Here is a 27,556-nt window from a genome sequence, read left to right as displayed (position 1 = left end):
AGAAGAGTGCTGATAACACCCCGATGCTTTAATTGTTGCAGAGCAGTGCTTATACTAAGCCAAGGACATCTCAGCCTTTGCTCTGTCCTGCCAACGGGCAGGCTGGGGGGTGCAGTAAGAGCTGGGAGGGGACAGACCCAGGACAGGTGACCCAAACTAGCCAAAGGGGTATTCCATACCATCTGACGTCATGCTAAACAATATATAGGTGGCTAGCCGGGGGGAGGGGGCCGGACTGCTCGGGGTTAAGCTGGGCATCGGTCAGCGGGTGGTGAGCAATTGCATTGTGCATCACTTGTTTGTACATATTATTAGTAGTAGTACTATTATCATCATTGTATTATTATTATTATTATTATTATTATTATTATTATTATCATTATTATTATTTTCCTGTCTTATTAAACTGTCTTTATCTCAACTCACGGGCTTCACTTTCCATTTCTCTCCCCCGTCCCAGAGAGGGAGGGGGGAGGGTGAGCGAACGGCTGCGTGGTATTTAGCTGCCAGCCGGGTTAAACCACGACAATAAAAAATCCCATTTTTGCTCTAGATTCTGCAAAATTTAGGGCAAGTAAAACTTGCAGAAAGTTTTGAGGCTTGCTAGATCAAAATTAAGCTGTTGGGTTTTGATAAGTGATTTATACTTATATATATACTGTCTACTGTATTTACCTTTCTCCCTTGTTCTCATTCACATGAGAGCTGAAATATTTTTCCTCTCTTTTCTGGATATTCTGGATATCTGAAGCATATCGCATTTTAAAAAACTCACAAGGTCTGTTTTTTTTTTTTTCTTTCTTATTTTTTCCCCCATTTATTTATTTATTTATTTATTTATTTTTCATTCTGGCTCTTGTATTCCCCAATTGTTTTATTTGGGGAAACTCATCATGAAGATACTTTCAACAATATGACTTTTGGGGCTACAGCTAAGATCCTCCAGAGGTGAGGATTCTTGGAGCATGTATGTTTTCAGGGGCAGTCAGTGCACAGAGATAATATCAAGGCCTGTAGCCTGCCTAGGAGAGACAGAGGCATGAAGGGACCATCTCTATAAATGAGAATGTGGACTGCCTCTCTTTAAAAATCCAGACTGTTCTAAGTCCCCTAGTTTAAACAGAACCTTTGCATCTCTGGGATCTATCAAGGACTGTATAAGAGCTACCACTTCAGATAAATTATCAGTGTGAATCATGAAATCCCCAGATGGAATATATATACAACACAACTTTTAAAACTGTACTGGGTCTGTCTGGGACAGGGGTTGCCAATAGATTTTTTTTTTTTTTTCACAGCATGATGAAATTTGTATAATGAAACCTGCTTTAATTACTCAGTTGGTGCCTGCAAATGATTCCTTAATGATTGGTGGCCTTTCTGTTCAAGTCTATGGGAAACCTGTGATTTGTGGGCTAGGACACTAGCTGATGTAAGTCAGCATGATTCTGTTGATTTAATCAGTGTGCACTAAGTTAACTTAGTTAAAAATATCTCCATATATATTAAATAGTATAGATAGCCTCTGTAGACAAGACAACGATGACCAGTAAAGGAGACTCTCATATGGTATTCAGTGCACTCATTTCTCTTTTATAGATGTCTTTATTTTCTCTGATTGCTATCTTAAAGAGTACTTAATCAGCTCTGCAGCAATTTTACTTTTGGAAAGTATTAGGTAAAGCTGACCATATGGTAACTTAAGAAGACTAGCTGTTGAAAAGCATTGCAATATATTCATTCCTAAATAAACATATCTGTATTTGAATCCATGATTCTTCTAAATAAATAATGTTTAAAGTACGTGTATTTAAAATAATTTAAAAAGCATTATTGTTCAATTACAAATATCCAAACTGTAAACAAAAACTGTTCTCAGTGGGGGAGAAAGTGTTAGGAGAATAGAATCATAGCAGCTTATGGATTAATCCCCTAAGCAGAGACTGGTCTGTGCATGTTATGGAAGCAGCTTTCCAGTTACAGGGCATCAGATGAATAAGAAGCAAACACTGCCACAAATGCTATTAGTAGTGTGTAATAAGATTAACTCTCTATAGTACTTGCAATATCCTTGAGATTTTTCCTAAAGCAGCACAGGGGCGATCACTGCATCTTAAACAATGACAAATTTTATCTTTCATTGTTGTATGGATACAACTCTCATTGGCATTAATAGGTGTTAGGCATGTACATAAAGGGAAGAATAGACCTTAAAGTTTAAGTAATCATGGTATGCTAAAGCTTTCTAACAATTTCACAAAGGACCAGACCAAAGTTGTACAACTCTTCCCATGGGGTGAAAATATCAAGTGTTTTCTGATTCATATCTTTGAGGCATAAAGGGTGATTAGAGGTTCCTAAATAACAGTTTAGGAGAAATCAATAAGATTTAGCTTAAAGAGACAGAACCCAAGACAGAGCTCATATTTGAGCTCATAAATGTTTTTCCTTTCCATGATTGGGTGAGCCTTTTCTTTCCTTCATTATAAGGTAACTAGCTTTATGTGTACTGAGTATTTCAGTGGAATTCCTGTGAGTTTGTTGAACATTTATCTAGTTAGAGATGCAAGATGAAACGATGTTAAAAGGAAGTTTTAGCAATGACAATATTAGAAGGGAGATAAAGTACATTTAAAAGGTATTTTATTTATTTTATTTTATTTTATTTTATTTTATTTTATTTTATTTTATTTTATTTTATTTTATTTTATTTTATTTTAAATACAGGAAGGATCTTGGCTACTTACTTAAATTCCATTAAGGAGAAACATAATGCTGATGTTTTTTGTCTTGTTTTCAGTATCAGATATTTATAATCAGAGAAACTCCTCCAGTCCTCATTGAGCTCAGTGGCAGTTTTCCTATGTAGTTCACTTGAAATTGAGTTAGGCACTATGTTGTTTAATACAGATTGGCACAACCGTGCTGTTATACAAAATCATTGCAATAAATCCGATGCTTCTTTTAAAACAGAAAAAAAAAAAAAAAGCAAAAAAAAAAAGCTGCCCCTGGAAAAAGTCCCAAGCATTTTTCCTTTGATGCACAAATTTGCTTAGCATCTTTAACAGCCTAGTAACTGGTTTGGCTTATAATGTTGTGAATATATCAGGCATTCAGTATAACAAAAGAACAATTATACTTCTAACCATTCCTGTGAATTATGATATAAGGTACTGCTTGATAAACACTGGTGTGTGAGGTAATGAGCCACACAGGTTTGTTTTTTTGTTTGTTTTTTTTTCCAAATAAGATTTTTTTTGGCTATTTGACAGTTATACCAATTTGGGATGTAAAAGTGAGATTCCTTTTCTGAATAACTCAGCCAAGTTAAAATATCACACTGCTGTAACTATTGCAGAAGAAATTACACTGGGAAATGGACTGCTCTGCTCATGATTATTTTAGTTTCTGGGTCTGAGATATTTTCTGGTGGTAAGAGAAGAAATTTCTTTCTAGGCAGAGAAGATTGTTTCTGGAAGAGGTCTGATGTTGTGCAGTTCTCTTTTCTTTTTCCTGGTTATTAATGCTTCCAAATGCAGGTTCGGACAAGGACTTTCAGTGATCTTCAGGACTGATGAGTCAACTCTGCATCACTGCAGCCTCCCATCATGGTGTGTGTTGGCTGCTAACTTATATGCAGTACGTTTATGTGCTGTGCAGCTTAAAACCAAAACTCCAAATCAGTGGAACAGTTCTGTAGCATAACCTAGAGCTTCCCTTGCTATTTACTATGCATTTAAGATTTAAGGGCAGGAGAGAGGTTATGATGAGACAATGAGAGGATTACAGCCTAAAGATATGGGGCTGACCATAGCATATGAATCATTAACTTCCTAATTTGCTGTTAACGGGTTTTTAAGATTTACTTATAATTGAAATGTGTAACTCAAGACAACTGCTTACAGAGAATCTTACATTGTCCCACCTGTCTGTATCAAGTTTATGAAGTATAAAAAATAAGAAAGGAAAAGACAAAACTGATTTGCTTTTGTTAGATAGTCCTGGCCAAATTTCTCACTAACTTCAGTGGGTGCTGTTTTCTGTTTTCTATTGCCCTTTGTACCTAGAGTTTCAATGTCTGGATTGATAAAATTATTATTTGTTGAATGATATAGATATCTTATTAGCCATGCACATGGTTTATAGAAGAACTTCAGCTGTGGAAAGTAGTTAAAGGTGACTTAGGGAGTCCTAAAAAATAATCCATTATATATAGCTTTTTAAGTATTTGGTATTTTATAATGTACAATATTGTGATGTACCCAGCAGAAAAAAAAAGGATTATGTAACTGGGTCTGTTCAGCCTGGAGAAGAGGAGGCTGAGGGGAGACCTCATCACAGTCTACAACTTCCTCGTAAGGGGGTGTCGAGAGGCAGGAGACCTTTTCTCCATTAACACTAGTGACAGGACCCGCGGGAACGGGGTTAAGCTGAGGCAGGGGAAATTTAGGCTGGACGTCAGGAGGGGGTTCTTCACAGAGAGGGTGGTTGCACACTGGAACAGGCTCCCCAGGGAAGTGGTCACTGCACCGAGCCTGTCTGAATTTAAGAAGAGATTGGACTGTGAACTTAGGCACATGGTCTGAACTTTTGGGTAGACCTGTGCGGTGTCAAGAGTTGGACTTGATGATCCTTAAGGGTCCCTTCCAACTCAGGATATTCTATGATTCTATGATTCTATGATAACTAAAGCACTCTACTTGGCTTCTAAACCTTCAGGTTTCTGTATGACCTTGGAAATTGTTTCCTTATCTCTATTTTATGGGGTTAAAATCCTTTAACACCTACAAGATGGGCTCTAAAGATAAAATTAATTGTGAAAGTAGTTGTTCAGAGATCAGTGTATTTAGATTTCTAATCTACAAAACCAATATATGGAAATATTTCTAAACAAGACTAAAATATGCATTTCAGGAAGCCAATCTGAAGTGTGAGCATTTTGGAGGAAGATCCCAAGTTTTGTTTATATGGAGCATTAATAAGTGCTACCTTGAAACTACAAGTGCTTACCTTGAAAATAATGGAAAACACAATTTAATTTATATTAAAAGGCTTTAAGGGCAAAACAATTTAAGACATAAAGAGGCATATGAAGATTTCTATGTTGATGAGTGCTGCCATCTTCTAGCTGTCTCTGATACTGTCGTGGTTCCGCTCGAGTGGGCAGCCGAGCTCCACCACAGCCGCTCTCTCACTCCCCCTCCTCAAAGAGGAATGGGGAGAAAATATGTGAAAAGGGCTCAAGGATTGAGATAAGGACGAGAAAATCACGCAATAATTATTGTAACGGGCAAAACAGACTCGGCATAAGGAGATAGTAAGATTTATTGCCTACAACTAACAAGCGAGAGAAGTGAGAAAACAAAGGAAAAAAAAACCCAAAAGCACCTTCCCCCCCCATCCACCCTCTTCCACCTCCTCCCCCCGAGCGGCGCAGGGGAACGGGGAATGGGGGTTATGGTCAGTCTACAGCACTTCTTCTCTGCCGCTCCTTCTCGGTCACTCTCGTCCCCTGTGCTGTGGGGTCCCACCCACGGGATGCAGTCCTTGATGAACTGATCCGGCGTGGGCTTCCCACAGGCAGCAGCTCTTTCAGAACTGCTCCAGATATGGGTCCGTACCACGGGGTCCATCCCTCAGGAGAAAACTGCTCCAGCCTGGCTCCCCTACGGGCAGCAGCTCCTGCCAGATCACCTGCTCCTGCGTGGGCTCCTCTCCACGGGCTACAGGTCCGGCCCAGAATCTGCTCCGGCAGGGGTCTTCCACAGGCGGCAGCTTCCGTCGGTGCAGGGCCACCTGCTCCACCGTGGTCTCCTCCACGGGCTGCAGCATGGAACCCTGCTTCACCGTGGTACTCCATGGGCTACAGGGGGACATCCTGCTTCACCATGGTCCTCACCACAGGCCACAGGGGACTTCTGCTCCGGCGCCTGGAGCACCTCTCCCCCTCCTTCTACACTGACCTTGGTGCAAAGCTGTTCTCTCACTCCCTTGACTCTCCTGGCTGCTGTGTGGCGCAGCGTTTTTTTTCCCTGTCTTAAATATGCTCTCACAGAGGCGCAAAACAACATCGCTTATTGGCTCGGATCTGGAAAACAATGGGGCCCTTCCCAAACATGGGGCAGCTTCTAGATCTTTCTCACAGAAACCACCCCTATGGCTCCCTGCTACCAAAACCTTGCCACGTAAACCCACTACAGATACCTCTCATTTCAAGGCTGAAAGGGTGATTCTTGTGGGAGATGGTGACTTCAGGTATATGAATTGTTACTGAAAATTGTGTATGACTGCAGCAATGCTATTGAACAAGGCAGTTCTCCTGACTACAGACAGTGCAGGGCCCTCTGGTTAACAGCCATTACTCTTCCCTTTCTTCCCACTCAGATATGAAATTGTCCTGCTCTCTAAACACTCTTTTTTTTTTTTTCCTTTCTGTAATTACAGGACATCTTTACTTGCAGGAGGGTCATAAAGATACATTTACCTGTCTGCAAAGCATAATTCCAGATGTGCCAGTTCAGATTTACCACCTTTGCTTGCCATCATCTCACTGAATTTACAATGCTGCCAAATAGTGGTGGACAAAGCTTCTAGGATTTTAGCTTTATGCACCATGGGGATTATAAATGACCCAGGTCAATGAAAGAATAGAAGTGGCAGAGAACAGAAACAAATGTGTCTGCCTACAGCAACAATTAGGCATCAAATGAGAAAGCAAAGACTGCTGCCAGGAACCTGATAGCTCTGCAGCAACCGGTTGGGGTACTAGGTAGTTCTCTCAGAAATGAGAGAAATCTTAGATATTGGGAATATTAGGTTATCTTAGGATGGATAAGGAATGTTTGGTCTCCTACTCAAAGAAGGATTCCAATAATTAAAGACAGTCACTCACCCACTGAGCAAACTCTTTGTCTCCAATTGCTCCTCAAAATACTTCAATGTTCTTTGCAAAAACTGTTTAAAAAAGTGACAAAAAGGCTGCTTTCTTCAAGACAAGGCTTGTCTTCTTGCCTATTGGTAGAAAATTTTAATGCTAGATAACAATAACTTGCAGCTGAATTAATCGAACAGATCGATGCTGTTGACTGACTACTGGATATATTTTTCCTTAAGCAAAGCCAAGAGGGAACCCATTTATCAGGAGCACTGGATTCCACTACTGTTGCAAGTGCAGTATATGAACAGGAGATATATTCTTGTTCTCTTTGGCTCTGATTTTACTACTAATTTTCCTCTGACTTTTACTAAAGTCAGCCCAACTTCAAAATCGATTCCTTCCCGGGATTGAGTATGATCTGTCGTTTTTAGAAATCTAGAGAATACAGACACAGTTGCTGCTGGAAATAGCAATCAGGGACAAGGCCTCTTCAGTCTTTCTAGGCATCTGGGTGCAAATCCAACAATTATTTTGAGATCGAATTCAAGAGATGTTCTGGATTAATTGGAAATGCTGACTTTTCCCTCCATCCTATCACAGAATCACAGAATGACAGAATTGTCTAGGTTGGAAGAGATCTCAAGATCAATGAGTCCAACCTCTGACCTAACACTAACAAGTCCTCCACTAAACCATATCACTAAGTTCAACATCTAAACATCTTTTAAAGACCTCCAGGGATGGTGACTCCACCACTTCCCTGGGCAGCCCGTTCCAATGCCTAACAACCCTCTCAGTAAAGAAGTTCTTCCTAATATCCAACCTAAAACACCCCAGGTGCAACTTTAGCCCATTCCCCCTTGTCCTGTCACCAGGCACGTGGGAGAATAGACTAACCCCCACCTCACTACAGCCTCCTTTAATGTACTTATGAAGAGCGATAAGGTCGTCCCTGAGCCTCCTCTTCTCCAGGCTGAACAAACCCAGCTCCCTCAGCCGCTCCTCGTAGGATTTGTTCTCCAGACCCCTCACCAGCTTTGTCGCCCTTCTCTGGACTCGCTCGAGCACCTCCATGTCCTTCTTGTAGCGAGGGGCCCAAAACTGAACACAGTACTCAAGGTGTGGCCTCACCAGAGCCGAGCACAGGGGGACAATCACTTCCCTAGCCCTGCTGGCCACACTGCTTCTGATACAAGCCAGGATGCTGTTGGCCTTCTTGGCCACCTGAGCACACTGCTGTTTCATATTCAGCTGGCTATCCACCAATACTCCCAGGTCCTTCTCCGCCAGGCAGCTTTCTAACCACTCTTCCCCCAGCCTGTAGCTCTGCTTGGGGTTATTGCGCCCCAGGTGCAGGACCCGGCACTCGGCCTTTTTGACTTCATACAGCTGGCCTCAGCCCAATGGTCCAGCCTATCCAGATCCTCCTGCAGAACCTTCCTACCCTCGAGCAGATCGACACATGCACCTAACTTGGTGTCGTCTGCAAACTTACTGAGGGTGAACTCGATCCCCTCATCCAGATCATCAATAAAGATATTAAGGAGGACTGGCCCCAGTACCGAGCCCTGGGGAATGCCACTAGTGACCGGCCTCCAACTGGATTTGACTCCATTCACCACGACTCTTTGGGCCCGGCTATCCAGTTTTTAACCAAACGAAGCATACGCCAGTCCAAGCCACGAGCAGCCAGTTTCTTGAGGAGAATGCTGTGGGAAACGGTGTCAAAAGCCTTGCTGAAGTCAAGGTAGACCACATCCACAGCCTTTCCCTCGTCCACCCAGCGCGTCACTTTGTCATAGAAGGAGATCAGGTTCGTCAAACAGGACCTGCCTTTCATAAACCCATGCTGACTGGGCCTGATCGCCTGCTTGCCCTGTAAGTGCCGCGTGATGACACTCAAGATAATCTGCTCCATGAGTTTCCCTGGCACTGAGGTCAAACTGACAGGCTTATAGTTTCCCGGGTCTGCCCTCCGGCTCTTCTTGTAGATGGGCGTCACATTTGCTAGCCACCAGTCGACTGGGATCTCCCCCGATAGCCAGGACTGTTGATAAATGATGGAAAGCGGCTTGGCCATCTCCTCTGCCAGTTCTCTCAGTATCCTCGGGTGGATCCCATCTGAGGATCACTAATCCACTGAGAATAGGAATTACTAAGATAAACTTAAAATACATCATTTCTATGTATATATACACCTCTATAATAATTAAGAAATAATATTTAAGATAAACAATAAAAATCACAAACTAATAAGGATTCTTCTGGTGGGGATTAAACACCTCCCCTTCTCCCACTTCCAGGAAGTGTTCCCTGGAAACACTCCAATTCCGTGATTCAATCCCTTTTACTCATTAATTCATTAAGAATTCTAAGGAGAAGTTAAAGGTTTACAGTAGATAGTTTTAACAGTTTTACCCTTAAAAGTCTTTGCTAATGTAGTCTCTCTGGTATCAGGGTTAAGTGATGCTTTTACCCAGGTATGAGTCCACCCTTTCTCAGCCGTTCTTCCTGTCGTCTCAGTAGTCAGGAGCACTTGGAACAGTCCTTCCCACTCAGGTTGCAGTTTCAATTCTCTCCACGTTCGCATCAGATCCCAATCTCCTGCTTGGAATGGATGGATCAGGGCTTCCAGGAGTGGGGTTTGAGCTAACAGTCCACGGGTCCTGAGAGATGAGAAAGAAGACGACAGCCTGAGTATATAGTTCTTAAGAAAAGCATCTTTTGTCTCAAATTGAGGTAATTAATTCCCTTTGTCCATGTACAGCAATCCAAATAATATTTCATATGGTGAAACTCCCACATCTTTTCTTGGTGCAGTTTGAATTCGGAGAAGTGCCAAAGGTAAGCACTTCGTTTGGGGAAGCTGAGTTTCCAGAACTTAGTTAATTGCTTCCTTACTGTCTGATCCTCTCCACCCTTCCAGAAGAGGAAGGATGCCAAGGAGTGTGAAATTTCCACTTGATTCCTAGAGTCCACATTAGCCCTTGCAATATTTCTGACATAAAGTGATTTCTTTGATCAGAGTCAATATTTTCAACAATTCCATACCTGGGAGTTATTTGTTCTAAAATTAGTTACTGTGTTCGCAGTAGCAGATACTGAAGGGAAAGCTTCCACTCACCCTGATAAATGATCTACCAAGACTAATAAGTATTTAAATCTACCTACTTGAAGGAGTTCTGTAAAATCTACCTGTACATTTTGGAAGGGTTGAATTCCTGGTTCTCACCCCCCTTTGGGCTGACTGCAGATAACTTTCCTATTTACCTTTTGACATACTACACAACTCTTGCGTACTTGTTCAGCCAGAATATATATATTCCTACACATACATATTTCCATAGCACAGCATCACACGTTGCTTGAATTCCCCAATGACCCTCTTGATGTAAAACAGTTAATATTTGCCTCATTAGCACTTTATTCAGCATTTCTCTCCCCTCAGGGAGTATCTGTTTTCCTTTGGACTTTGTGACTCCTAATTCCTTAAAAACCTCTTTCTCTTAAAACTTTTTAGTTCTTTTTAGTTTTGGGTAGGGGTAGCTCAACAATTCCCTGAATCCTCTCTGGATTTATTCTTCATTCCCTCTCAGACACTAGATGCCATAACTATTTGACTACTCTTTCTACTAATTTTAATTTATTTTCCAATACTTTCAAGCCCTGTTTTCCCAGAAAGTCAAATAGCTTGTTGGTGGCTTCCTTCACAACTGTTTTCTCCTGTCCTGACAATAAAAGATCATCCACATATTGTAACAGTAAAACCTCCTTTGGAGGTGTGTCGTGGTTCCGCTCGAGTGGGCAGCCGAGCTTCACCACAGCCGCTCTCTCACTCCCCCTCCTCAAAGAGGAATGGGGAGAAAATATGATGAAAAGGGCTCAAGGGTTGAGATAAGGACGAGAAGATCACGCAGTAATTATTGTAACGGGCAAAACAGACTCGGCATAGGGAGATAGTAAGATTTATTGCTTATTACTAACAAGCTAGAGAAGTGAGAAACAAAGGAAAGAAACCAAAAGCACCTTTCCCCCCATCCACCCTCTTCCACCTCCTCCCCCCGAGCAGCGCAGGGGAACGGGGGAAGGGGGGTTATGGTCAGTCTACAGAGCTTCTTCTCTGCCGCTTCTCTACCTTTCCACTGCAGCCCCCACTCCCCCCCCGTGCCACTCAGAGCAGGGACGAGGTGGAAGTCAGTGGATGGGGGAAGGTGCCCCCAGCTTGTTTCTTTGTTTCTCACCACTCCAGACCATCAGCAATAGGTAATCAATTTTATTAATCTTCCTATGCTAAGTCTGTTTTGCCTGCAACAGTAATTGTCATATAATCCCCACTGAGGTACACTTGAGGAACCCTTGAGGTACACTTTTTCATTTATCAGGGAACTAGCTTTCTGAGAAGCCCCAACTCCCTTATTCTGAATTTATAACAGCAGTCTCTCCTTCTTCCGCTCTGGATATTCCTATTTGAAGTGGCCGGCCTGGCCACACTTAAAACATCTTCTCAAAGCCTGTCCCTGCTAGGATTTAGGCTGCAACACAGGTAGTTTTCCTTGTCTGCTATTCCTCCATCTCTCTTCCTCTCCTTTCCATCCTGGGCCCTCCAGGATCTCCCCCTTTGCCTCACTACCCAGTATGCTGTGAATACCATTTATTTTGCTCTCTGCTTCTCCTTCTCATCTCCCCTCCTGGCATACACCTTCATACTACCTGCACTGTTCACTCCATCCTCTCACCTTCTGGAACTTTTTCTGTATATCTGGCCAGACTTTAATCACAACATGAACTTTAAAGAGCCTTTAGGCTACCGAGTCCTCAGGATTCATCCCCGAGTACTTTCTAATTCTGACCCCGAGTCTCTCATAGGATTTCTATGTTGTGGGATGTTACTATTTCAGATGGATAAGCAGATATTTCTGCTCTATCGGAATTACTCTCAGTCGGGGGAGGGGGGGGGTTAGTTCTTTCCCATTCTTGCATAGCTGCCTGGCAAATCATTCCCCTCCTAAACATTCTTCTCCAGTGAATAACATACCCAAGATTGACATTTCCCCCCCAGGAATACAAATTAGGCCTTAGAAATGGATTTGACTGCTCTGCTAGGCCCTCAATTAAAGACTTCATTTCCTTCTTAAAACTCCTAACCTTTCTGCTGGTAAGGGGGGAGTGGCACTGGCCCTGCACGGCCCTACCGGGACCCCCCGCCTCCACTCCTGCTGCTCTGCGCTCCCCGGCAACTTCTCCAGGGACAGCGTCAATTGCAGTCCCTGTCTCCCCTCCTGGAGCAGTTGCTGCTGCCTCCGGTGCAATATTAGGATTATAGGGAGCATAACTTGATTCCTCCTCTGAAAATGGAACCTTATTGTTTACGTATAAATTTCAAGCCTGAATTTTCATCGGACCCGTATTTTAGCCAAAATACTGAAGTTCCTTTTATTAGCTTTTTAGGCCAGACAATTACACAACGTCAAACCATTTTTAAATATTTTTTCATATTTTTTAATCCTTTTCCCTAGCTTTTGGCTTGTTTTTCCAAAACCTTATCATTCTCTCCAAAGGGCTATCTTTAGGCACAATGCCGGGGTCTCTAACCCCACACTGCTGACTCTTGGAACCCTTAATCCCCATCTCTTCCAGACGTGCTGCTGTGGACTTTACCACCCACAGGGTACCACACGCCTTCACCTAGGATTAGGACAGAGGTGGGGTGTACTGCTGAGCACCTCAATTCACCGTGCTCGGGGTACCGTACACCTAAGGGCCCAGCCCCCCCGAGACTCTCTTTCACTTGTCTCTCTTTCGCTTTGTCTCTCTCCAGCCGAGGGGACTTTGTTCGTCCCCTCATGGGACTACAGAACCTCACGGATCGGGACTCCACACTCGCTTCGCACTAAAAGTGCATCTCATTCACACTCCACACAAGTCTCCCGAAACCCAACCCGAGGCAAGATATGGTAAAGTTTCCCTTACCTCGGTCCGTGCATGGCTTCCCAGTCTGGGTTATCAGCAGTAATCCCCGTGCCTGTTCCCGATCTGGGCTGAACTATATCTGGGCTGTGTCTCTGTATGTCTGTGCTGACCTCCCTTCTCCCCAGTGCTTCGCAGAGTCTGTCTTCAGATTAACAGTCTCAGTCCTTTGCCGGCCATACCGAGATGACCCACCACCCCCGATGGCACCACTGAAATCAGCGGGGTGCACCTTCCTGTCTGTGGTGGCAAGAGATCTTCGGCAGGCAACAAGATTCCAGACGAGCCCCCAAATTGTGAGAAAAATCTCTAATAATTTTCTTCAGACAGGATCTTCTGTGAAGCTATTTTATTCGTGATTGCAATGGCGGGCGTCCTGTCAATCAGGAGCACATTTTAGTAAACAAATCATAACCTTTTATTCCCTATTACCCGATGCCTGATCACCTCCCCTGTTTCCTCATTGTCTGAGTACTACAGGTTCACAAGCTACTCGATGCTCCTCTTTACCATATATGTACAATTTTTCTTTTTTTCAACCCTTTAATTTTGCCTTTCTCATGTTTTGAGAACTCGTGATCTTTGTTTTGCTGTTCTCATAATGCTCATCCTGTTTCTCTCAAGCTTCTACCTTATTTTGGAACAGTGAGGCCTTCTACTGTCCACTTATCTACTTAGCATTTCTCGTTATTATGACTACACAACTACCTTGGAATACAGAAAAGTAATTCTCTACTGCAAAAACACAACTTTGTTTCTCACACAAATACCCAGAATATGAAAAACACAACCAACTACACATGTACTAACTTATGAAACAACTCTATAGAGAATGTTAGGTTTCCCGAGGAAGCACTCGGTATAACCGAGAGTTCAAATCTTACCCAATAGGAGTCCCTGTGGGGGGGGGAAGAGAGGTTCAGCCCATCAACTGATCCCCGAAGTCAGCGATGTCCTTACAACTTATCTGTGATGGTGTCTTCCCCTACATTTTCCTTCTCTTGAGCCATTTTTATACTATTTTCTTACTTTTGTGTGGAGCTTGAGTGACTTCAGTCATACGTGTCTTTGTTGATTGGTATAAATTTTTCTCGCATTTGTTTAAAGGTATAGGCTCAGAGAAATTCAGAGCCCATGCTCAGTGAGGGGTGGTCGCACCTTGGAGGTGAGTAGCTTTGGGGATGGAAATGTGTTTTGGCATTATAATGAGATTGTAATGAGCAAAGTTCACCCAGAGGACATGACTCGGTTATCAGTTAGACCGAGGGCTACCAATACCTAAGGTTGCAGGCTATGTTGCCAAGGAGACTATCAGGGAACAGATTCAATGCCTAACTGTCATATTTCACCCTGGAAATTTCTTCACCACTGAACCTTCTCTTAAGATGACAGGTATCCTTACACAATAGGTTTGAGGCTCTGGAGCTTGAGGAATGGGTAGGTGAGGATGTGGTGGAAGGACCACCCATGAGGTTGTCTAGGGCAAGGAATTTTACTCCATGCCTCAAGACTGCCTCCACCAAGAAGGAAAGAAGGGTAGCTGTTGTAGGCAACTCCCTTCTGAGGGGAACAGGGGGCCCCATATGTCGGCCTGACCCTATCCATAGGGAAGTCTGCTGCCTCCCTGGGGCCTGGGTCAGGGACATTACCAGGAAACTTCCTGGCCTGGTTCGCTCCTCCCATTATTACCCCTTAGAGATAATTCAGGCTGGCAGCAATGAAATCGCTGAGAGAAGCCTGAAGGCTATCAAAAGGGACTTCAGGGCATTGGGGTGGTTACTGGATGGAGTGGGAGCACAGGTGGTGTTTTCCTCTATCCCTTCAATGGCAGAGAGGGATACTGAGAGGACCCAGAAAAACCAGCTGATCAACACATGGCTGGTGCCACTGCAGGAATTTTGTTGTGTTTTTTTTTTGACCATGGGGTGGTTTACTTGACACCTGGCCTGATGGCTGCAGAAGGGTCCCCCCTATCTCAAAGGGGGAAAGGGATCCCAGCCCAGGAGCTGCTGGGGCTCGTTGAGAGGGCTTAAAAGCTAAAGAGGGCTAAAAGTTACAACTAGGTATGAAGGGGGACGGGGATGAAATGAGGCTTGATAGAGATGAGCCTGGGGGAGCAATGCCAGGGTTGGGGGTGAAGGCAATGGCTCAGTTGAAGTGTATCTACGCTAATGCACTCAGCATGGACAACAAACAGGAGGAGCTGGAAGCCATTGCGTGGCAGGCAAACTACAACTTAGTTGCCTTCACTGAAACGTGACCACTCCCACAACTGGAGTGCTGCAATGGATGGCTACAAGCACTCCAGAAGGGACAGGCAACAAAGAAGGGGCGGTAGCGTGGCTCTCTATATTAGAGAGTGTTTTGATGTTGTTGAGCTCGGGGCTGGGAATGATAAGGTCAAGTCCCTATGGATAAGGATCAGGGGGAAGGCCAACAAGGCAGACATTCTGGTGGGGATCTTTTATAGACCACCAAACCAGGATGAAGAGAAGGATGAGGCGTTCTATAAGCAGCTGGCAGAAGTCATGCAATTGCCGGTGCTTGTTCTCATGGGGGACTGTTGTGGTTTAACCCGGCCGGCAGCTAAGCAGCACACAGCCGTTCGCGCACCCTCCCACTGACCGATGCCCAGCCTATCCCCGAGCAGCCGGTCCCCCCCACCCTGGCCAGTCCGCCCATATTAATTGTTCAGCATGACGTCAGATGGTATGGAATACCCCTTTGGCCAGTTTGAGTCAGCTGTCCTGGGTCTGTCCCCTCCCAGCTCCTGCTGCACCCCCAGCCTGCCTGCTTGCAGGACAGTGTGAGAAGCTGAAAAGTCCTTGGCTTAGTGTAAGCACTGCTCTGCAACAATGAAAACATCAGTGTGATATCAACATTATTCTCATCCTAAATCCCAAACACAGCACCCTCCCAGCTACTAGGAGGAAAATTAACTCTATCCTAGCCAAAACCAGGACAGGGACTTTATCTTCCCGGACGTATCCTGGAAATACAATACAGCCCAGAGGAAGCAGTCTAGGAGGTTCCTGGAGAGTATGGAAGATAGCTTCCTGACGCAGCTGGTTAGTGAGTCTACTGGAGGGGGTGCCCTGCTAGACTTACTGTTCATGAACAGAGAAGGACTGGTGGGAGATGTGGTGGTCGGGAGCTGTCTTGGGCAGAGTGACCACAAAATGGTAGAGTTCTCTATTCTTGGGGAAGTCAGGAAGGGGGGTCAGTAAAACTGCTACCTTGGACTTCTGGAGGGCAGACTTTGATTGTTCAGGACACTGGTGCGGGGGGTCCCTTTGGAATAGTCCTGAAGGGCAGAGGGGTCAAGGAAAGCTGGACGCTCCTCAAGAAGGAAGTCTTAAAGGCCCAGAGGCAGTCTGTCCCAGTGTGCCGTAAGATGAGCTGGCAGAGAAGAAGACCCACATGGTTGAACAGGGAACTTCTGCTGTGTCTCCAGGTGTACAGGATCTGGCTGGGATGGAGTTAACTTTCCCTGTATCAGCTCATACAGTGCTGTGCTCTTCACCTGTAGCTAGAACAGCATTGGTATCACACCAGTGTTGTGTATACTGCTGAGCAATACTGGCACAGCATCAGGACTCCCTCTAACCCCCCCAGGAGCCAGCAGGCTGGGGGTGGGCAAGAGGTGGGGAGGGAACATCACCAGGGCAGCATGCACCCCCAGCCTGCCCACTGGCAGGACAGAGCAAGAAGCTGAAAAGTCCTTGGCTTAGTGTAAGCACTGCTCTGCAACAACGAAAACATCAGTGTGTTATCAGCATTATTCTCATCCTAAATCCCAAACACAGCACCCTCCCAGCTACTAGGAGGAAAATTAACTCTATCCTAGCTGAAACCAGAACAATATCCACCCCTTATTCCATACCATTTATGCCATGCTCGGGTCCCACAGTTTCCATTATAATATTATGATAATTAATCACCAATTTTCATATATGTATATAAAATGTCCACTGAGTTTGTGTAGTCCATGACTGACTTTGGGCTCCATATGTCTTAACAATCTTTCAGGGCAGATCAGATGGTGTGTGATGTTGGATCGTCGCATGCTGAAGCCTGTTCTGGCTACATCACACAGCTATGCTTGTCCAATTCTATTAACATTCATTCATTGTTATCTACATGACTGTTAGTGTGATACCATTAATAGGACATATAGCCATCATAGTAGTGATGACATACAGTATTATATAGCAATTAACATCATACAGTTCAAATCATATACTATTCTCTTCCCAAGTCAAATCCTCTTCAGGTACATATCCGATTTCCCCATTCTTCTGCATTACCCACCAAGTGTATCCAGGTCCCTAAGCAAAAGCAATCCCAAGGTTTGCCTTTGCCTGAGACAGGAGTAGCCTAGAGTGCCTTCCCCAGCATGTTTTTTACGTGCACTACAGGAACTTTATCCCCTTTTACAGTATATAACAGCTTTGATTGGGCAGGTCAAGCTCGATTGTCAGATCCCCTAGCGTCGACTAACCAGGTGGTCTTTGCCAAATGTGTGTCCCAGTTTTTGAATGTCCTAGCACCCATTGCCTTCAGTGTAGCCTTTAACAATCCATTGCATTGCTCGACTTTCCCGGAGGCTGGTGCATAATAGGGGATGTGATACACCCACTCAATACCATGCTCTTTGGCCCAAGTGTCCATAAGGTTGTTTCGGAAATGAATCTCATTGTCTGACTCAATTCTTTCTGGGGTGCCACGTCGCCATAGGACTTGCTTTTCAAGGCCCAGGATAGTATTCAGGGCAGTGGCATGGGGCACAGGATATGTTTCCAGCCATCCGGTGGTTGCTTCCACCATTGTAAGTACGTGGCGCTTGCCATTGTGAGTTTGAGGGAGTGTGATGTAATCAATCTGCCAGGCCTCCCCATATTTACATTTCAGCCATCGTGCTCCATACCAAAGAGGCTTTAACGTCTTGGCTTGCTCGATTGCAGCACATTTCACAATCATGATTAACCTGTGCAATAGTGTGCATGGTAAGGTCCACCCCTCGATCACGAGTCCATCTGTATGTTGCATCTCTGCCTTGATGGCCTGAGGTGTCATGGGCCCATCGGGCTATAAATAATTCACCTTTATGTTGGCAGTCCAGGTCCACCTGAGCTACTTCAATCTTAGCAGCCTGATCCACCTGCTGGTTGTTTTGATGTTCTTCAGTGGCTCGACTCTCAGGTATGCAAGCATCTACATGGTGTACCTTTACAACCAGGTTCTCTACCCGGGCAGCAATATCTTGCCACAATGCAGCAGCCCAGATGGGTTTGCCCCTGCTCTGCCAGTTATTTTGCTTCCATTGCTGTAACCACCCCCACAGGGCATTTGCAGGATAACTAAATTGTCAGATCATGGGGATCTTCTATTAACAGAGCAATTGGATGTTTTACTGAATGTAACCTTATGTATGCGTTCCTGTTAGGCAAGGAAGAAGAGCTATTAAAATAAAATTAATTACAAAGTCTAATGCCAGAACTGGATGCTACAGAGGGAGACCTGCCCTCTTTCCCTTTCACAATATACAGTCTATCTGCTTTCAAATAAGTACACCAAAAAGAACAGATGTTAAGAAAACTAGCTTTCTTTAAATGAATTAGATCATTAGCCCCAAGTCTCTAGGCACTGTCACACACAAGACAATAGACAGCAACCCCATCTCACATTTTGAGAATATTCTTTTTTTCCCCCCTTCTTATTTACTTTCTGTCATTTGATTATAAGCTTATATGCTTATATAAGCATGTGTTTATATATGCAGAGCTTCCCCAGAGCAACAAGAAATGATGCATTGAAATTTGAGCTCAGTGAGCTCAAGGCAAGGAGGATAGGTGCAGGCAGGACAAGGAGGAGGAGGAGTGCAGGAGGGGTGCAGGCAGGGGCTGTGTGGGAAAGGCTGGCTACCCACCCACTCAGACTGCCTTGACACTGCTCTTGTTTTTTTCAGGAATGCAGTTTACGTGGAAGGGAAAGCTATTCTGGTTTTCAGACTAATTACCAGTTTCTCAATGACAACACAGCTGATAATTAATCTTACTGCAGTTCTCACAGAAAGACATGCTGATAAAGAGTTGCCAATTACTGTGAGAAAAAAAAAGTCAAGAGTAGTGTTTTGTTTTTCTTGCATCAAATCCCAGTCAGATGAATACCATTACTAAATACACAAAGTATGAAAGCCAATGGGCTGTGAGGCTGCACTAAAATTGCTTGCATATTATTCATCCAGGAGCTAGATGTATTTTGCATGTCTGTTCACTCTTGTTGCCTATCATTGCTTTTTACAGTTTGTTAGGGGATCGCGTTGTTTCCCCTAGCAGAATGGATCTCCCCAGGCATCCAGAGTTCACTCAAAGAGTCTAATCTTAATTAAAGCACCAAGAATGTAATGGTACCCATGTATCAGTGTTATAAATGAAGTCTCAACGCAATCTGAATTTAGTAATATTTATAAAAAATATTTATAAAAGGTATAAAAGGCAAGTCAACAGCACTGGGTGTGCAGGGAGTCTACGCTCCACCAACACGCACACACAAACAGCAAACTTTCTAAATATACAGAACATTGCTTTTACATACTAAACCCAAGTATGCCTATACAATCAGGAAAGGTAACAAACAATCCTTTAAGTTCCATGACTTAACAGTCTCCATTTTTCATTCCTTTTCTTGATTACAAACACAGGAGAATTCCAGGGCTAGTCGTGGGAACAATACATCTTGCTTTAAGTTGTTAAGCAATTTGGTCTTCAGGCCTTATGCATCCCGTTCTTCCCAGATCGAAGAAAAGCATATCCATCTCCTTTTCAAGGCCAATAGGCCTGGGTCAAAAGGCACGGTCAGGTCAACAGGGGGCGTAACAGAAAAGGCCTGCGATGGCAGTAGTAGTGGGGGAGCCTATGGTGTAGGGCTCGTTTACTGATCTGACTGCTTCACCATCAGCCCCCCTGCCGCTACTGCCATCGCAGTGCCTTTTGACCCAGGCCCTATTGGCCTTGAAAAGGAGACTGATATGTTTTTCTTGGATCTGGGAAGGTTAGGATACATAAGGCCCGAAGACTGAGTTGCTTGACAACTTAAAGCAAGATATATTGTTCATGAGGAATGGAAAATGGAGACTGTTGTTTTTAATCAAGAAAAGGAATGGAAAATGGAGACTGTTAAGTCATGGAACATAAAGGATTTTTTGTTATCTTTTCTGATTGTACATATGTATAGGCGTACTCGAGTTTAGTATTTAAAAGCAATGTTCTGTATATTTAGAATGTTTGCTGTTCGTGTGTGCGTGTTGGTGGAGCGTAGACTCCCCTCACACCCAGCGCTGTTTACTTGCCTTTTATAAATATTACTAATTTCAGATTGAGTTGAGACTTCGTTTATAACAGGAGGATGGCTTCTGTTATTAGTGCAGGCTCTGATTTGGTGCTGTCCTTATTGAGCACCCCCCCCTTCCCCCATCGGTGCCTCCCAGGCCCCCCAACACAATGCCGCTCACTGTTGCTCAGTCACCACTACATACCAGGTTCAGGTGATGCAGAGCTCATTCTGTGGCCTAAGGTTTCACTAAATTTACTCTACTAATGTGAAACAATAGCTACCTGAATTCTTTACATACTAGCAGCTTGTTTCCCTTTCTAGTTTTTGTAAGTAGGAGAAAGATTAATCAGTACAGCAGGGCGGTGGGGTAAGTATCCAACCATCCTGATAGGGAATTTCTCACAATGTCCTGGTATTAAATAATATTAGGGAAAGGCTGAAAGGGGAGTTTTAACACCATAGTTTTAATTAACCTGGTTCATTTGGTATGTCTGGGCACATGGGATTTACATAGGATGCTACCTGGCTTGAGAGTGCTCCCATGATGCATGATGGGGAGCACGTGTGTGCCATGCAGGACAGTGCTGCTGCTGGTGGGGAGTGGGGGACAACCCCTGTTATTTGCTAATTTCACAAATTGTGTTTGACAGTGTGGGAATAGAAATGTTGTTTTTGCAGAGTTACATTGTTTAGAAGGAAGGAATGTGGTACTGAGATATGCTTACAGTGATAAGAAAGCTTAGCAGGCGACCTTGTAAAATGCAGACAACCAGTCTCCTTAGGACAATTAGGTGAAAATCGCGGTGTTAAGTCAAGTCAGATAAGTGAAGAAACATTACCACTTCAAGCAGTAAAAATGTCAAAAGAAATTTGAAATTTAACAGGCTGGCAACTGAAGGCCATGCATTGTTTGTGAAGCATCAGATAGATTGTGAACCTGGATTACCCACTCAGTGGGGAAACGGGGGAGGGTCCTGTCATCAAAAAGTATATAAACTGTGTTTTGGAACTAGTAGATGCACTCTCTGCTGCTTGTGGGGCGCCCGCCATTGCAATCACGAATAAATTACTACTTCACTGAGGTCCTCGCCTGAGCCTAAGTTATTGGCTACAGAGTGTTTCTCACAATTTGCAGTGCAGGTGTATGTTGCAAGTATTCACTTTGCTTCTTGTAGGGGAAGTTTGCAGCCCGTGCTGGCTTTCCAGCTGCTGTGGCTAAGCTGCTAATAGTTCCTGGAAAACCTTATTTAAAACCACCTGTTCATGTTACAGGACTGTGTAATCTCAGGTATATCTGTGGTGTAGATAAGTCCATAAAAATACAGGGCCATACGCTCAGCTGGTGACAGTTACTCTAGTCCCTGATCCACACCAGCTCAGTGAGACCAAGGTGAGTAACAGGGAGTCCTCCTGTCAGGGAGAAGAGGCAGGGCCCATTGCTATTGCTAGTTTTTTGTTTTTTTTTTTTTAATTGCCTTGAATTTCTGGAGTTTCTGGCCCCTAGGGCTGTTGTATGAAAAAGCAGATCCTTTCCCCAGTGTGCAATAATCCAATTCTCACACACTCAGGAGAGCTATTGCTCTTATTTAGGCCTGGGTGCTCGTTGGATTTTCCACAAGTCAAGCACACCTGTAATAAATGACTGAGTCCCAAATAGGATTGCAATTAAAGTTTACAATTTATTAAACAAATGGAGGCAAGCAAACAGCGCTGGGTGCGCCAGGAATCTCTGCTCCACCAAGACGCACACCTATTACATCAGGCGGCTGGGTTTTATGCTCCTAGTCTAATACATATTCATTACTACTTAGAAAAGGCAAGGTTATTATAATTAGTTCCTGGAATCCGAACCCTCCCACTGGCACATACGTATCAGTCTCCGGTGGTCCCTCTGGGGGTCTTGTGCTGAAGGCTTGTAGTCTTTCTCCCAGGCTTTGTTCTTCAGTTGTCCTTCAGCTTATCTCTCTCCTCATTTGGTAGTCTCTGGGCCAGATGTCAGAGACTTGTGCAGTGTCTTGTGCAATAGTCAGCAGTTATCTCAAAACCCTTCTTTCTCTTATCTCCTTCGAGGGGGAATGGGAAAAAGTTGCACCAGGGGAGTTTTAGTTTGGATGTTAGGAAGAACTTATTTACCGAAAGGGTTGTTAAACATTGGAACAGGCTGCCCAGGGAAGTGGTGGAGTCACCATCCCTGGAGGTGTTTAAAAGATGTTTAGATGTAGAGCTTAGGGATATGGTTTAGTGGAGGACTGTTAGCGTTAGATCAGAGGTTGGACTCGATGATCTTGAGGTCTCTTCCAACCTAGAAATTCTGTGATTCTGTGATTCCTAGTCTCAGGCCTGGGCATCAATGTTAACCCTTCAAATCCCCTATTGACACGAATTGCTGGACCATTCCTTTGCAAGATACAAGAACTATATATATTAACCACTCTGTTTTTCTTAGACTTGTGGTTACACAAGGATATGTAAGACCGAAGGTCACATTTCATCATATCATGCGGCCCTAGCATTGTTCCATATTGACACGAATCAGATGAACACATTTCACACACCTAATGCCAGTTTCTTGATTAAATGTATCGTCATACTTCTTGGCTCCTTTTCAGGACCTTCTGTGCATGTCTTCCTTTCTTTGGGGGTCCTTGGTGGTCTTTGGTGGTCTTTTCTGATGAAGTACCCTAACCCTTTTTAATCCATATATGGTCACATGTCACCTAAGGACAATTTAAGGCTACTTTCTCTTGCCAACTTTCTATTGTTTCTTACAGAAGGAGTATTTTGTCCCAGATCAAAGGGAGCTTAGGTTAAATGATAAACATTCTTTTTGGTCCTGTACTACATAAATGATACTTGATTATAGGGACGTTTATTTAAACATAGACAATACCTCTTCTTTTCCAAGGGAGAGTTTGTTCCATTACAGGACAACATGATAACATATTTCTGAAGACATGAGCCAGTTCAGCTGCTGTGGCCAGTGTGTGATGCTCTTGGTTACCAGAGAGCTACTGAATGGTGGGACATATAGCTAGCTCATGGAAAGTGCTGTTTTAAACCATGCTGGATGGCTGGTTTAATTTAAATTTTCTTTTATTTTTTTTCTCTCTGTGCTTGCAGGTCAGAAAATTCTTCACCATACAAGTAATGTCTTAGAAACTGTAGTCCTGATCAATCCCTCAGATGAAGCAGTTAGTACTGAGGTAAGTCAGTCAGAAATATTTCATTGCATGGACCATACTGTTACTGTAAAAGTCGATCAAAGAAGTTCTCTTAAGACTCAATTTGGAGTTTTAGAAAGCAGGCATTCTTTAATTGCTGCGCCAGACACACAGGGGATCGCTCCACCTAGTGTGCGTGCTGAATTGTTCAAGCTACGGGAGTTATATACAAACAGAATACACATATTCATTAGATTTCCAAGAAAGAATTAACATATTCATACCGTTTCCCTACTCATTAAAATATGTAAATGTACCGGATGCATGTGCATTTGTTTCTACTGGTGGTCTTTCTGGGTCTTCTGGTGGTCATCGATAGTCAATTTAGGCATGCATACTAAGATAAGTCATTTACATATCAAAGGACCTATGCATACCATGAGTTCCTCACCTATTCTTTTTCAGACACATCCTCCAGGCCTGGGTTATCTTGACCTCCTCCCCCATCCTGGGACAGAGTTCTGTATGGTCTTATAGATAAGGCTGACTAGTGGGTAAGGTGACGCTAGAGATACAGAGTTTCTAGACTTCCTTCTATCTAACTAAACATAGTAAAGGTTTGGCTCATCTGTTCATAAAATATTTCAGATTTGGTTCTATTACTCTACCAGGGAGAAAACCATATGTCCTTCTGACTCAATATCAACAGGAGCTGCATTAAGTGGACAGGATGAGAGCAGGGCCTAACTATGGATGAAAAGGCACGTTAGGAGCAAATATCATCAAAATCATCAGCCATCCCTTGATTTTTTTTCTTCCTGGTTTCCCAGACTCCTGGTAAAATGTCAGCGGTGTAGGATAGAAACACACCTCTGATCTCAGTGCTCCTTTCCTCATAATGCACCAAATTTCCTTTTGCTGAAGTGGAGGCATCTGTGCTGAAACTGCATCTGCTTTTCTTCTGCTTTTCTTCTGCTCATCCATTGCCTGGTAGCTCTGAATGCCTATTTTGCACATGAAAAAGAGCTTGAAAAAAAACTGGTTGCCCTGAGTCAAATTGAGATCTTTGAGAAGAATTACACCTATGTGATGTGTCCTTCAAAATGTACGTGAAACGATCAATAGACTTTGGAGAGTGCCCCAGAAGAGAATTGTCAAATCCTCATTAACTCACTAGTGATGCAGTGAAAACTCAATAACCAAAGTTATTAAGCAGGTATTCTTTATTATGGCACCGTATGTGTGTGGGGATCGCTCCGCCAAATACACACACCAAGGATGTGCAGTGTGCTTATTAGTGGGATAAATACATATTCATTTAATTTCCCGTAAGTGTCTTGCATATTCATCAGGTCTCTGAAGAATCATTAACATGGGTTCCTGCCCCTGTTCGCATGTGTACTAGAGTCCTTGGGTGGTTATCCGAGATACTCTGGTGGTCTTCTGATGAAGGCCAGAAGTCTTCCTCGCTGCTAAACTTCTGACCTTTCCTTTCTTTGACAGACTTCAGCAGTCCAAGCCAGTTCTTGCTGGTGCCATTATCTATGCATACACTCTTTTACTCCCTTAACTTAGGGGTCGTTAACATATAATTGCCTTAGCTAAGACCTACGGAATCAACATCCTTTACCTTGTTCCCTGTCTCAAGTCCCCCCTTTTCTTTATCTTAAGCAAATTCTTTTGCTTATAGCACTCCTTGATTCAAAGTTTTCATAAAATTCTTACCAGTTTTTACTTGGTGCTTGATTTGGTTACACTTCCAGGTTTCATAATCATCTAGGCCTTTTATACAGCACCAAAATACATACTGTACCAATACACAGGTTAAGAATACTAATAAAAGCAAGATCAATATTCCTACAAGTAACTGCTTAAGCTAAGAAAGGTTCAGTAACCAAGAAGTCATTTTCTTCCATAAATCTCGAAAACCCCACGAGGTGTCACCTTGAACTACATTATGTAAGATCTTGATCTTTTCCAGATATTTTCTGAGACCAGTCTCAATTCATCCTGCCTCATTTATATACATACAGCAACTAATATTTATTAAAGTGCATACTTCCCCTTGGGAGGCTAATAAAAGGTCTAGAGCCTAAAATGTTCTTATTGATTTGTTCTAGTTGCTTGCCCCAAACTATAATGTTATAAATGAAGTCTCATTTATAACACCATTCTTGTATAGCAGCTCTCCTCCTGATCATTCCCATTTCTTTCCCTGTAAACAACATACTTATAGACATAATTCCCTTCCCCAAGAGTATAAGTCAGGTTGTAGGAATTGGTCTAATTGTTCAGCTAGGCTGTTGGGGTCCTCGAATAAAGACTTCCTCTCCTTCTTAAAAGTCCTAACCTCTCCGTTGGTAAGGAGGGGGTTAGTTCACCTAAGAGGATACACAGTTAGTGTTAGCACTGTTAGTATCAGGGAAGGCAAAATTCTCAATATATCTTCTACCTTGTTCTAATTCTTGCCAGAGCCTAGAGTACGATCCTTCTTTAGGGACAGTGTTAATTACAGTCCCTGTCTCCCTTCCTGGAGTGACTGCTGCTGCCACGGGTACAATAATAGGATTATAGGGGGCATAACTTGTCTCCTTCTCCGAAAAAGGAATCTTCTTGTTTACACATAAATTTAAAGACTGAATTTTCATCAGACCCGTATTTTGGCCAAAATACTGCTGTTTCCTTAATTGGTTCTTTTGTCCAGACTGATACACAATATTTAACCTTTTTTTTTTTTTTTTTCTTTCTTTCACAATCCCCTCTAATTTTATGTTTCCAATTTCTTACCATTCTTCAGGAAGAACTATTGGTAGGCACTCCCCCAGGGATATCTCCCTGTCCCCTGGAACCCATATTTCCCATTTTTCATAGCCCTCGTCAGTATGTTGCTACAGAAATTTCCCTTCTGCAGTGTACCACACACTAACATTCCGATTCTGAAAAATGGGGGTGTACTGCCAAGCACTTCCCTGTGCAAGGGTTACCGCACACCTATGAGTTTACAAAATTCCCTGGTGTACTTCCAAGCACTCCCCCATGCAAGTGTTATAAATTAGACCACACAATTTACTGGTCAATTGAAATTATTTTATTAATCAAGTAAGCAGACACAATCAAAACAGTCCTGGGCGGCTGGGGAGTCTCCGCTCCACCACGACACGCAACTTCCCTTTCCAGTGTTGCTGTTTTATAGCATTCAAGTTCCAGCTTGTCGAGACCTATCGACTTGTCGACTTGTCGAGACTTGTTCTGAGGCTGCGCAGTCTGTTGTTTGGGGGTCGTTATTCTTCCTCCGGTGATCACGCGTTGTGCTTGTGTTCAGGTGGGGGCAAAACAGGATGTCTTGCGGTGGGTGGGTGGTATCTTACAGAATCTTTGTGTTAACAAGGATGTTTACCCAACCCCCCTTCCCCATTTGTCCCCATGTCACAATGCCGTGAGTTGTGAAACCTTATCTCCTCAGTAGATTCTTTGAATTCTCAAGGACAATGAACAAACCCTCTACTAATTTATCACACAAGGGTTACCGTACACCAAATTTCCCTGGTGTAGTGCCAGCACTTCCCTGTGCGAGGGCTTACCATACACCAAATTTCCCGAGACTCTTCCTTTCTCTCCTTTATCTCACGCTTCGTCCGTCTCCGGCCACGCCCATCACGGAGCCACGGAACCGCGGATCAGGACTCCACACTTGCGTCGTACAGAAGTATGTCTCACTCGCACATCACACAGAGTCTCACCCGACCCCCAAGGCAAAACTTAATATTTCTTACCTTGGTCTGTGCACAGAGTTACCGGATCGATTCTTAAAAACCCAGAGTGCCTACCTTCTTCCCTTCCCCACTACTTCACGGATCCTGCCTCTTTAACCAGTCTCGGGCCCTCTGTCAGCTTTCCGCAGAACCGCCACTGTCGATGCACAGGACCTCTGAAATCAGCAAGGCATGCCTTCCTGCTACTGCGGCGGTGGAGCTCCCCAGTAGGTGACTGGATCCTGGACGAGCCCCCAAATTGTGAGAAACACTCCGTAGCCAATAACTTAGGCTCAGGCGAGGACCTCAGTGAAGTAGTAATTTATTCGTGATTGCAATGGCGGGCGCCCCACAAGCAGCAGAGAGTGCATCTACTAGTTCCAAAACACAGTTTATATACTTTTTGATGACAGGACCCTCCCGTTTCCCCACTGAGTGGGTAATCCAGGTTCACAATCTATCTG

At 43.7% G+C, this 27,556-nt stretch overlaps 1 protein-coding gene across 1 annotated transcript in view; it reads left to right on the top strand.

Annotated features, from left to right (window-relative positions):
- Positions 1-27,556, top strand: part of LOC309889397 (microtubule-associated protein 1B-like) — a gene marked incomplete at both ends in the record, with an annotated part of 83,231 nt that overhangs the window by 36,607 nt on the left and 19,068 nt on the right. The window contains one exon of the mRNA XM_082782203.1: positions 23,300-23,382. Coding sequence (XP_082638329.1) covers positions 23,300-23,382 — 83 coding nt within the window. The remainder of the gene's footprint in view (positions 1-23,299; positions 23,383-27,556) is intronic.

This window comes from Aythya marila, assembly GCF_965140915.1.
Source record: "Aythya marila genome assembly, chromosome: W".
Taxonomy (NCBI): domain Eukaryota; kingdom Metazoa; phylum Chordata; class Aves; order Anseriformes; family Anatidae; genus Aythya; species Aythya marila.
Note: the sequence above shows the minus strand (reverse complement) of the source record. Positions and strands in the feature narration are given on the sequence as shown.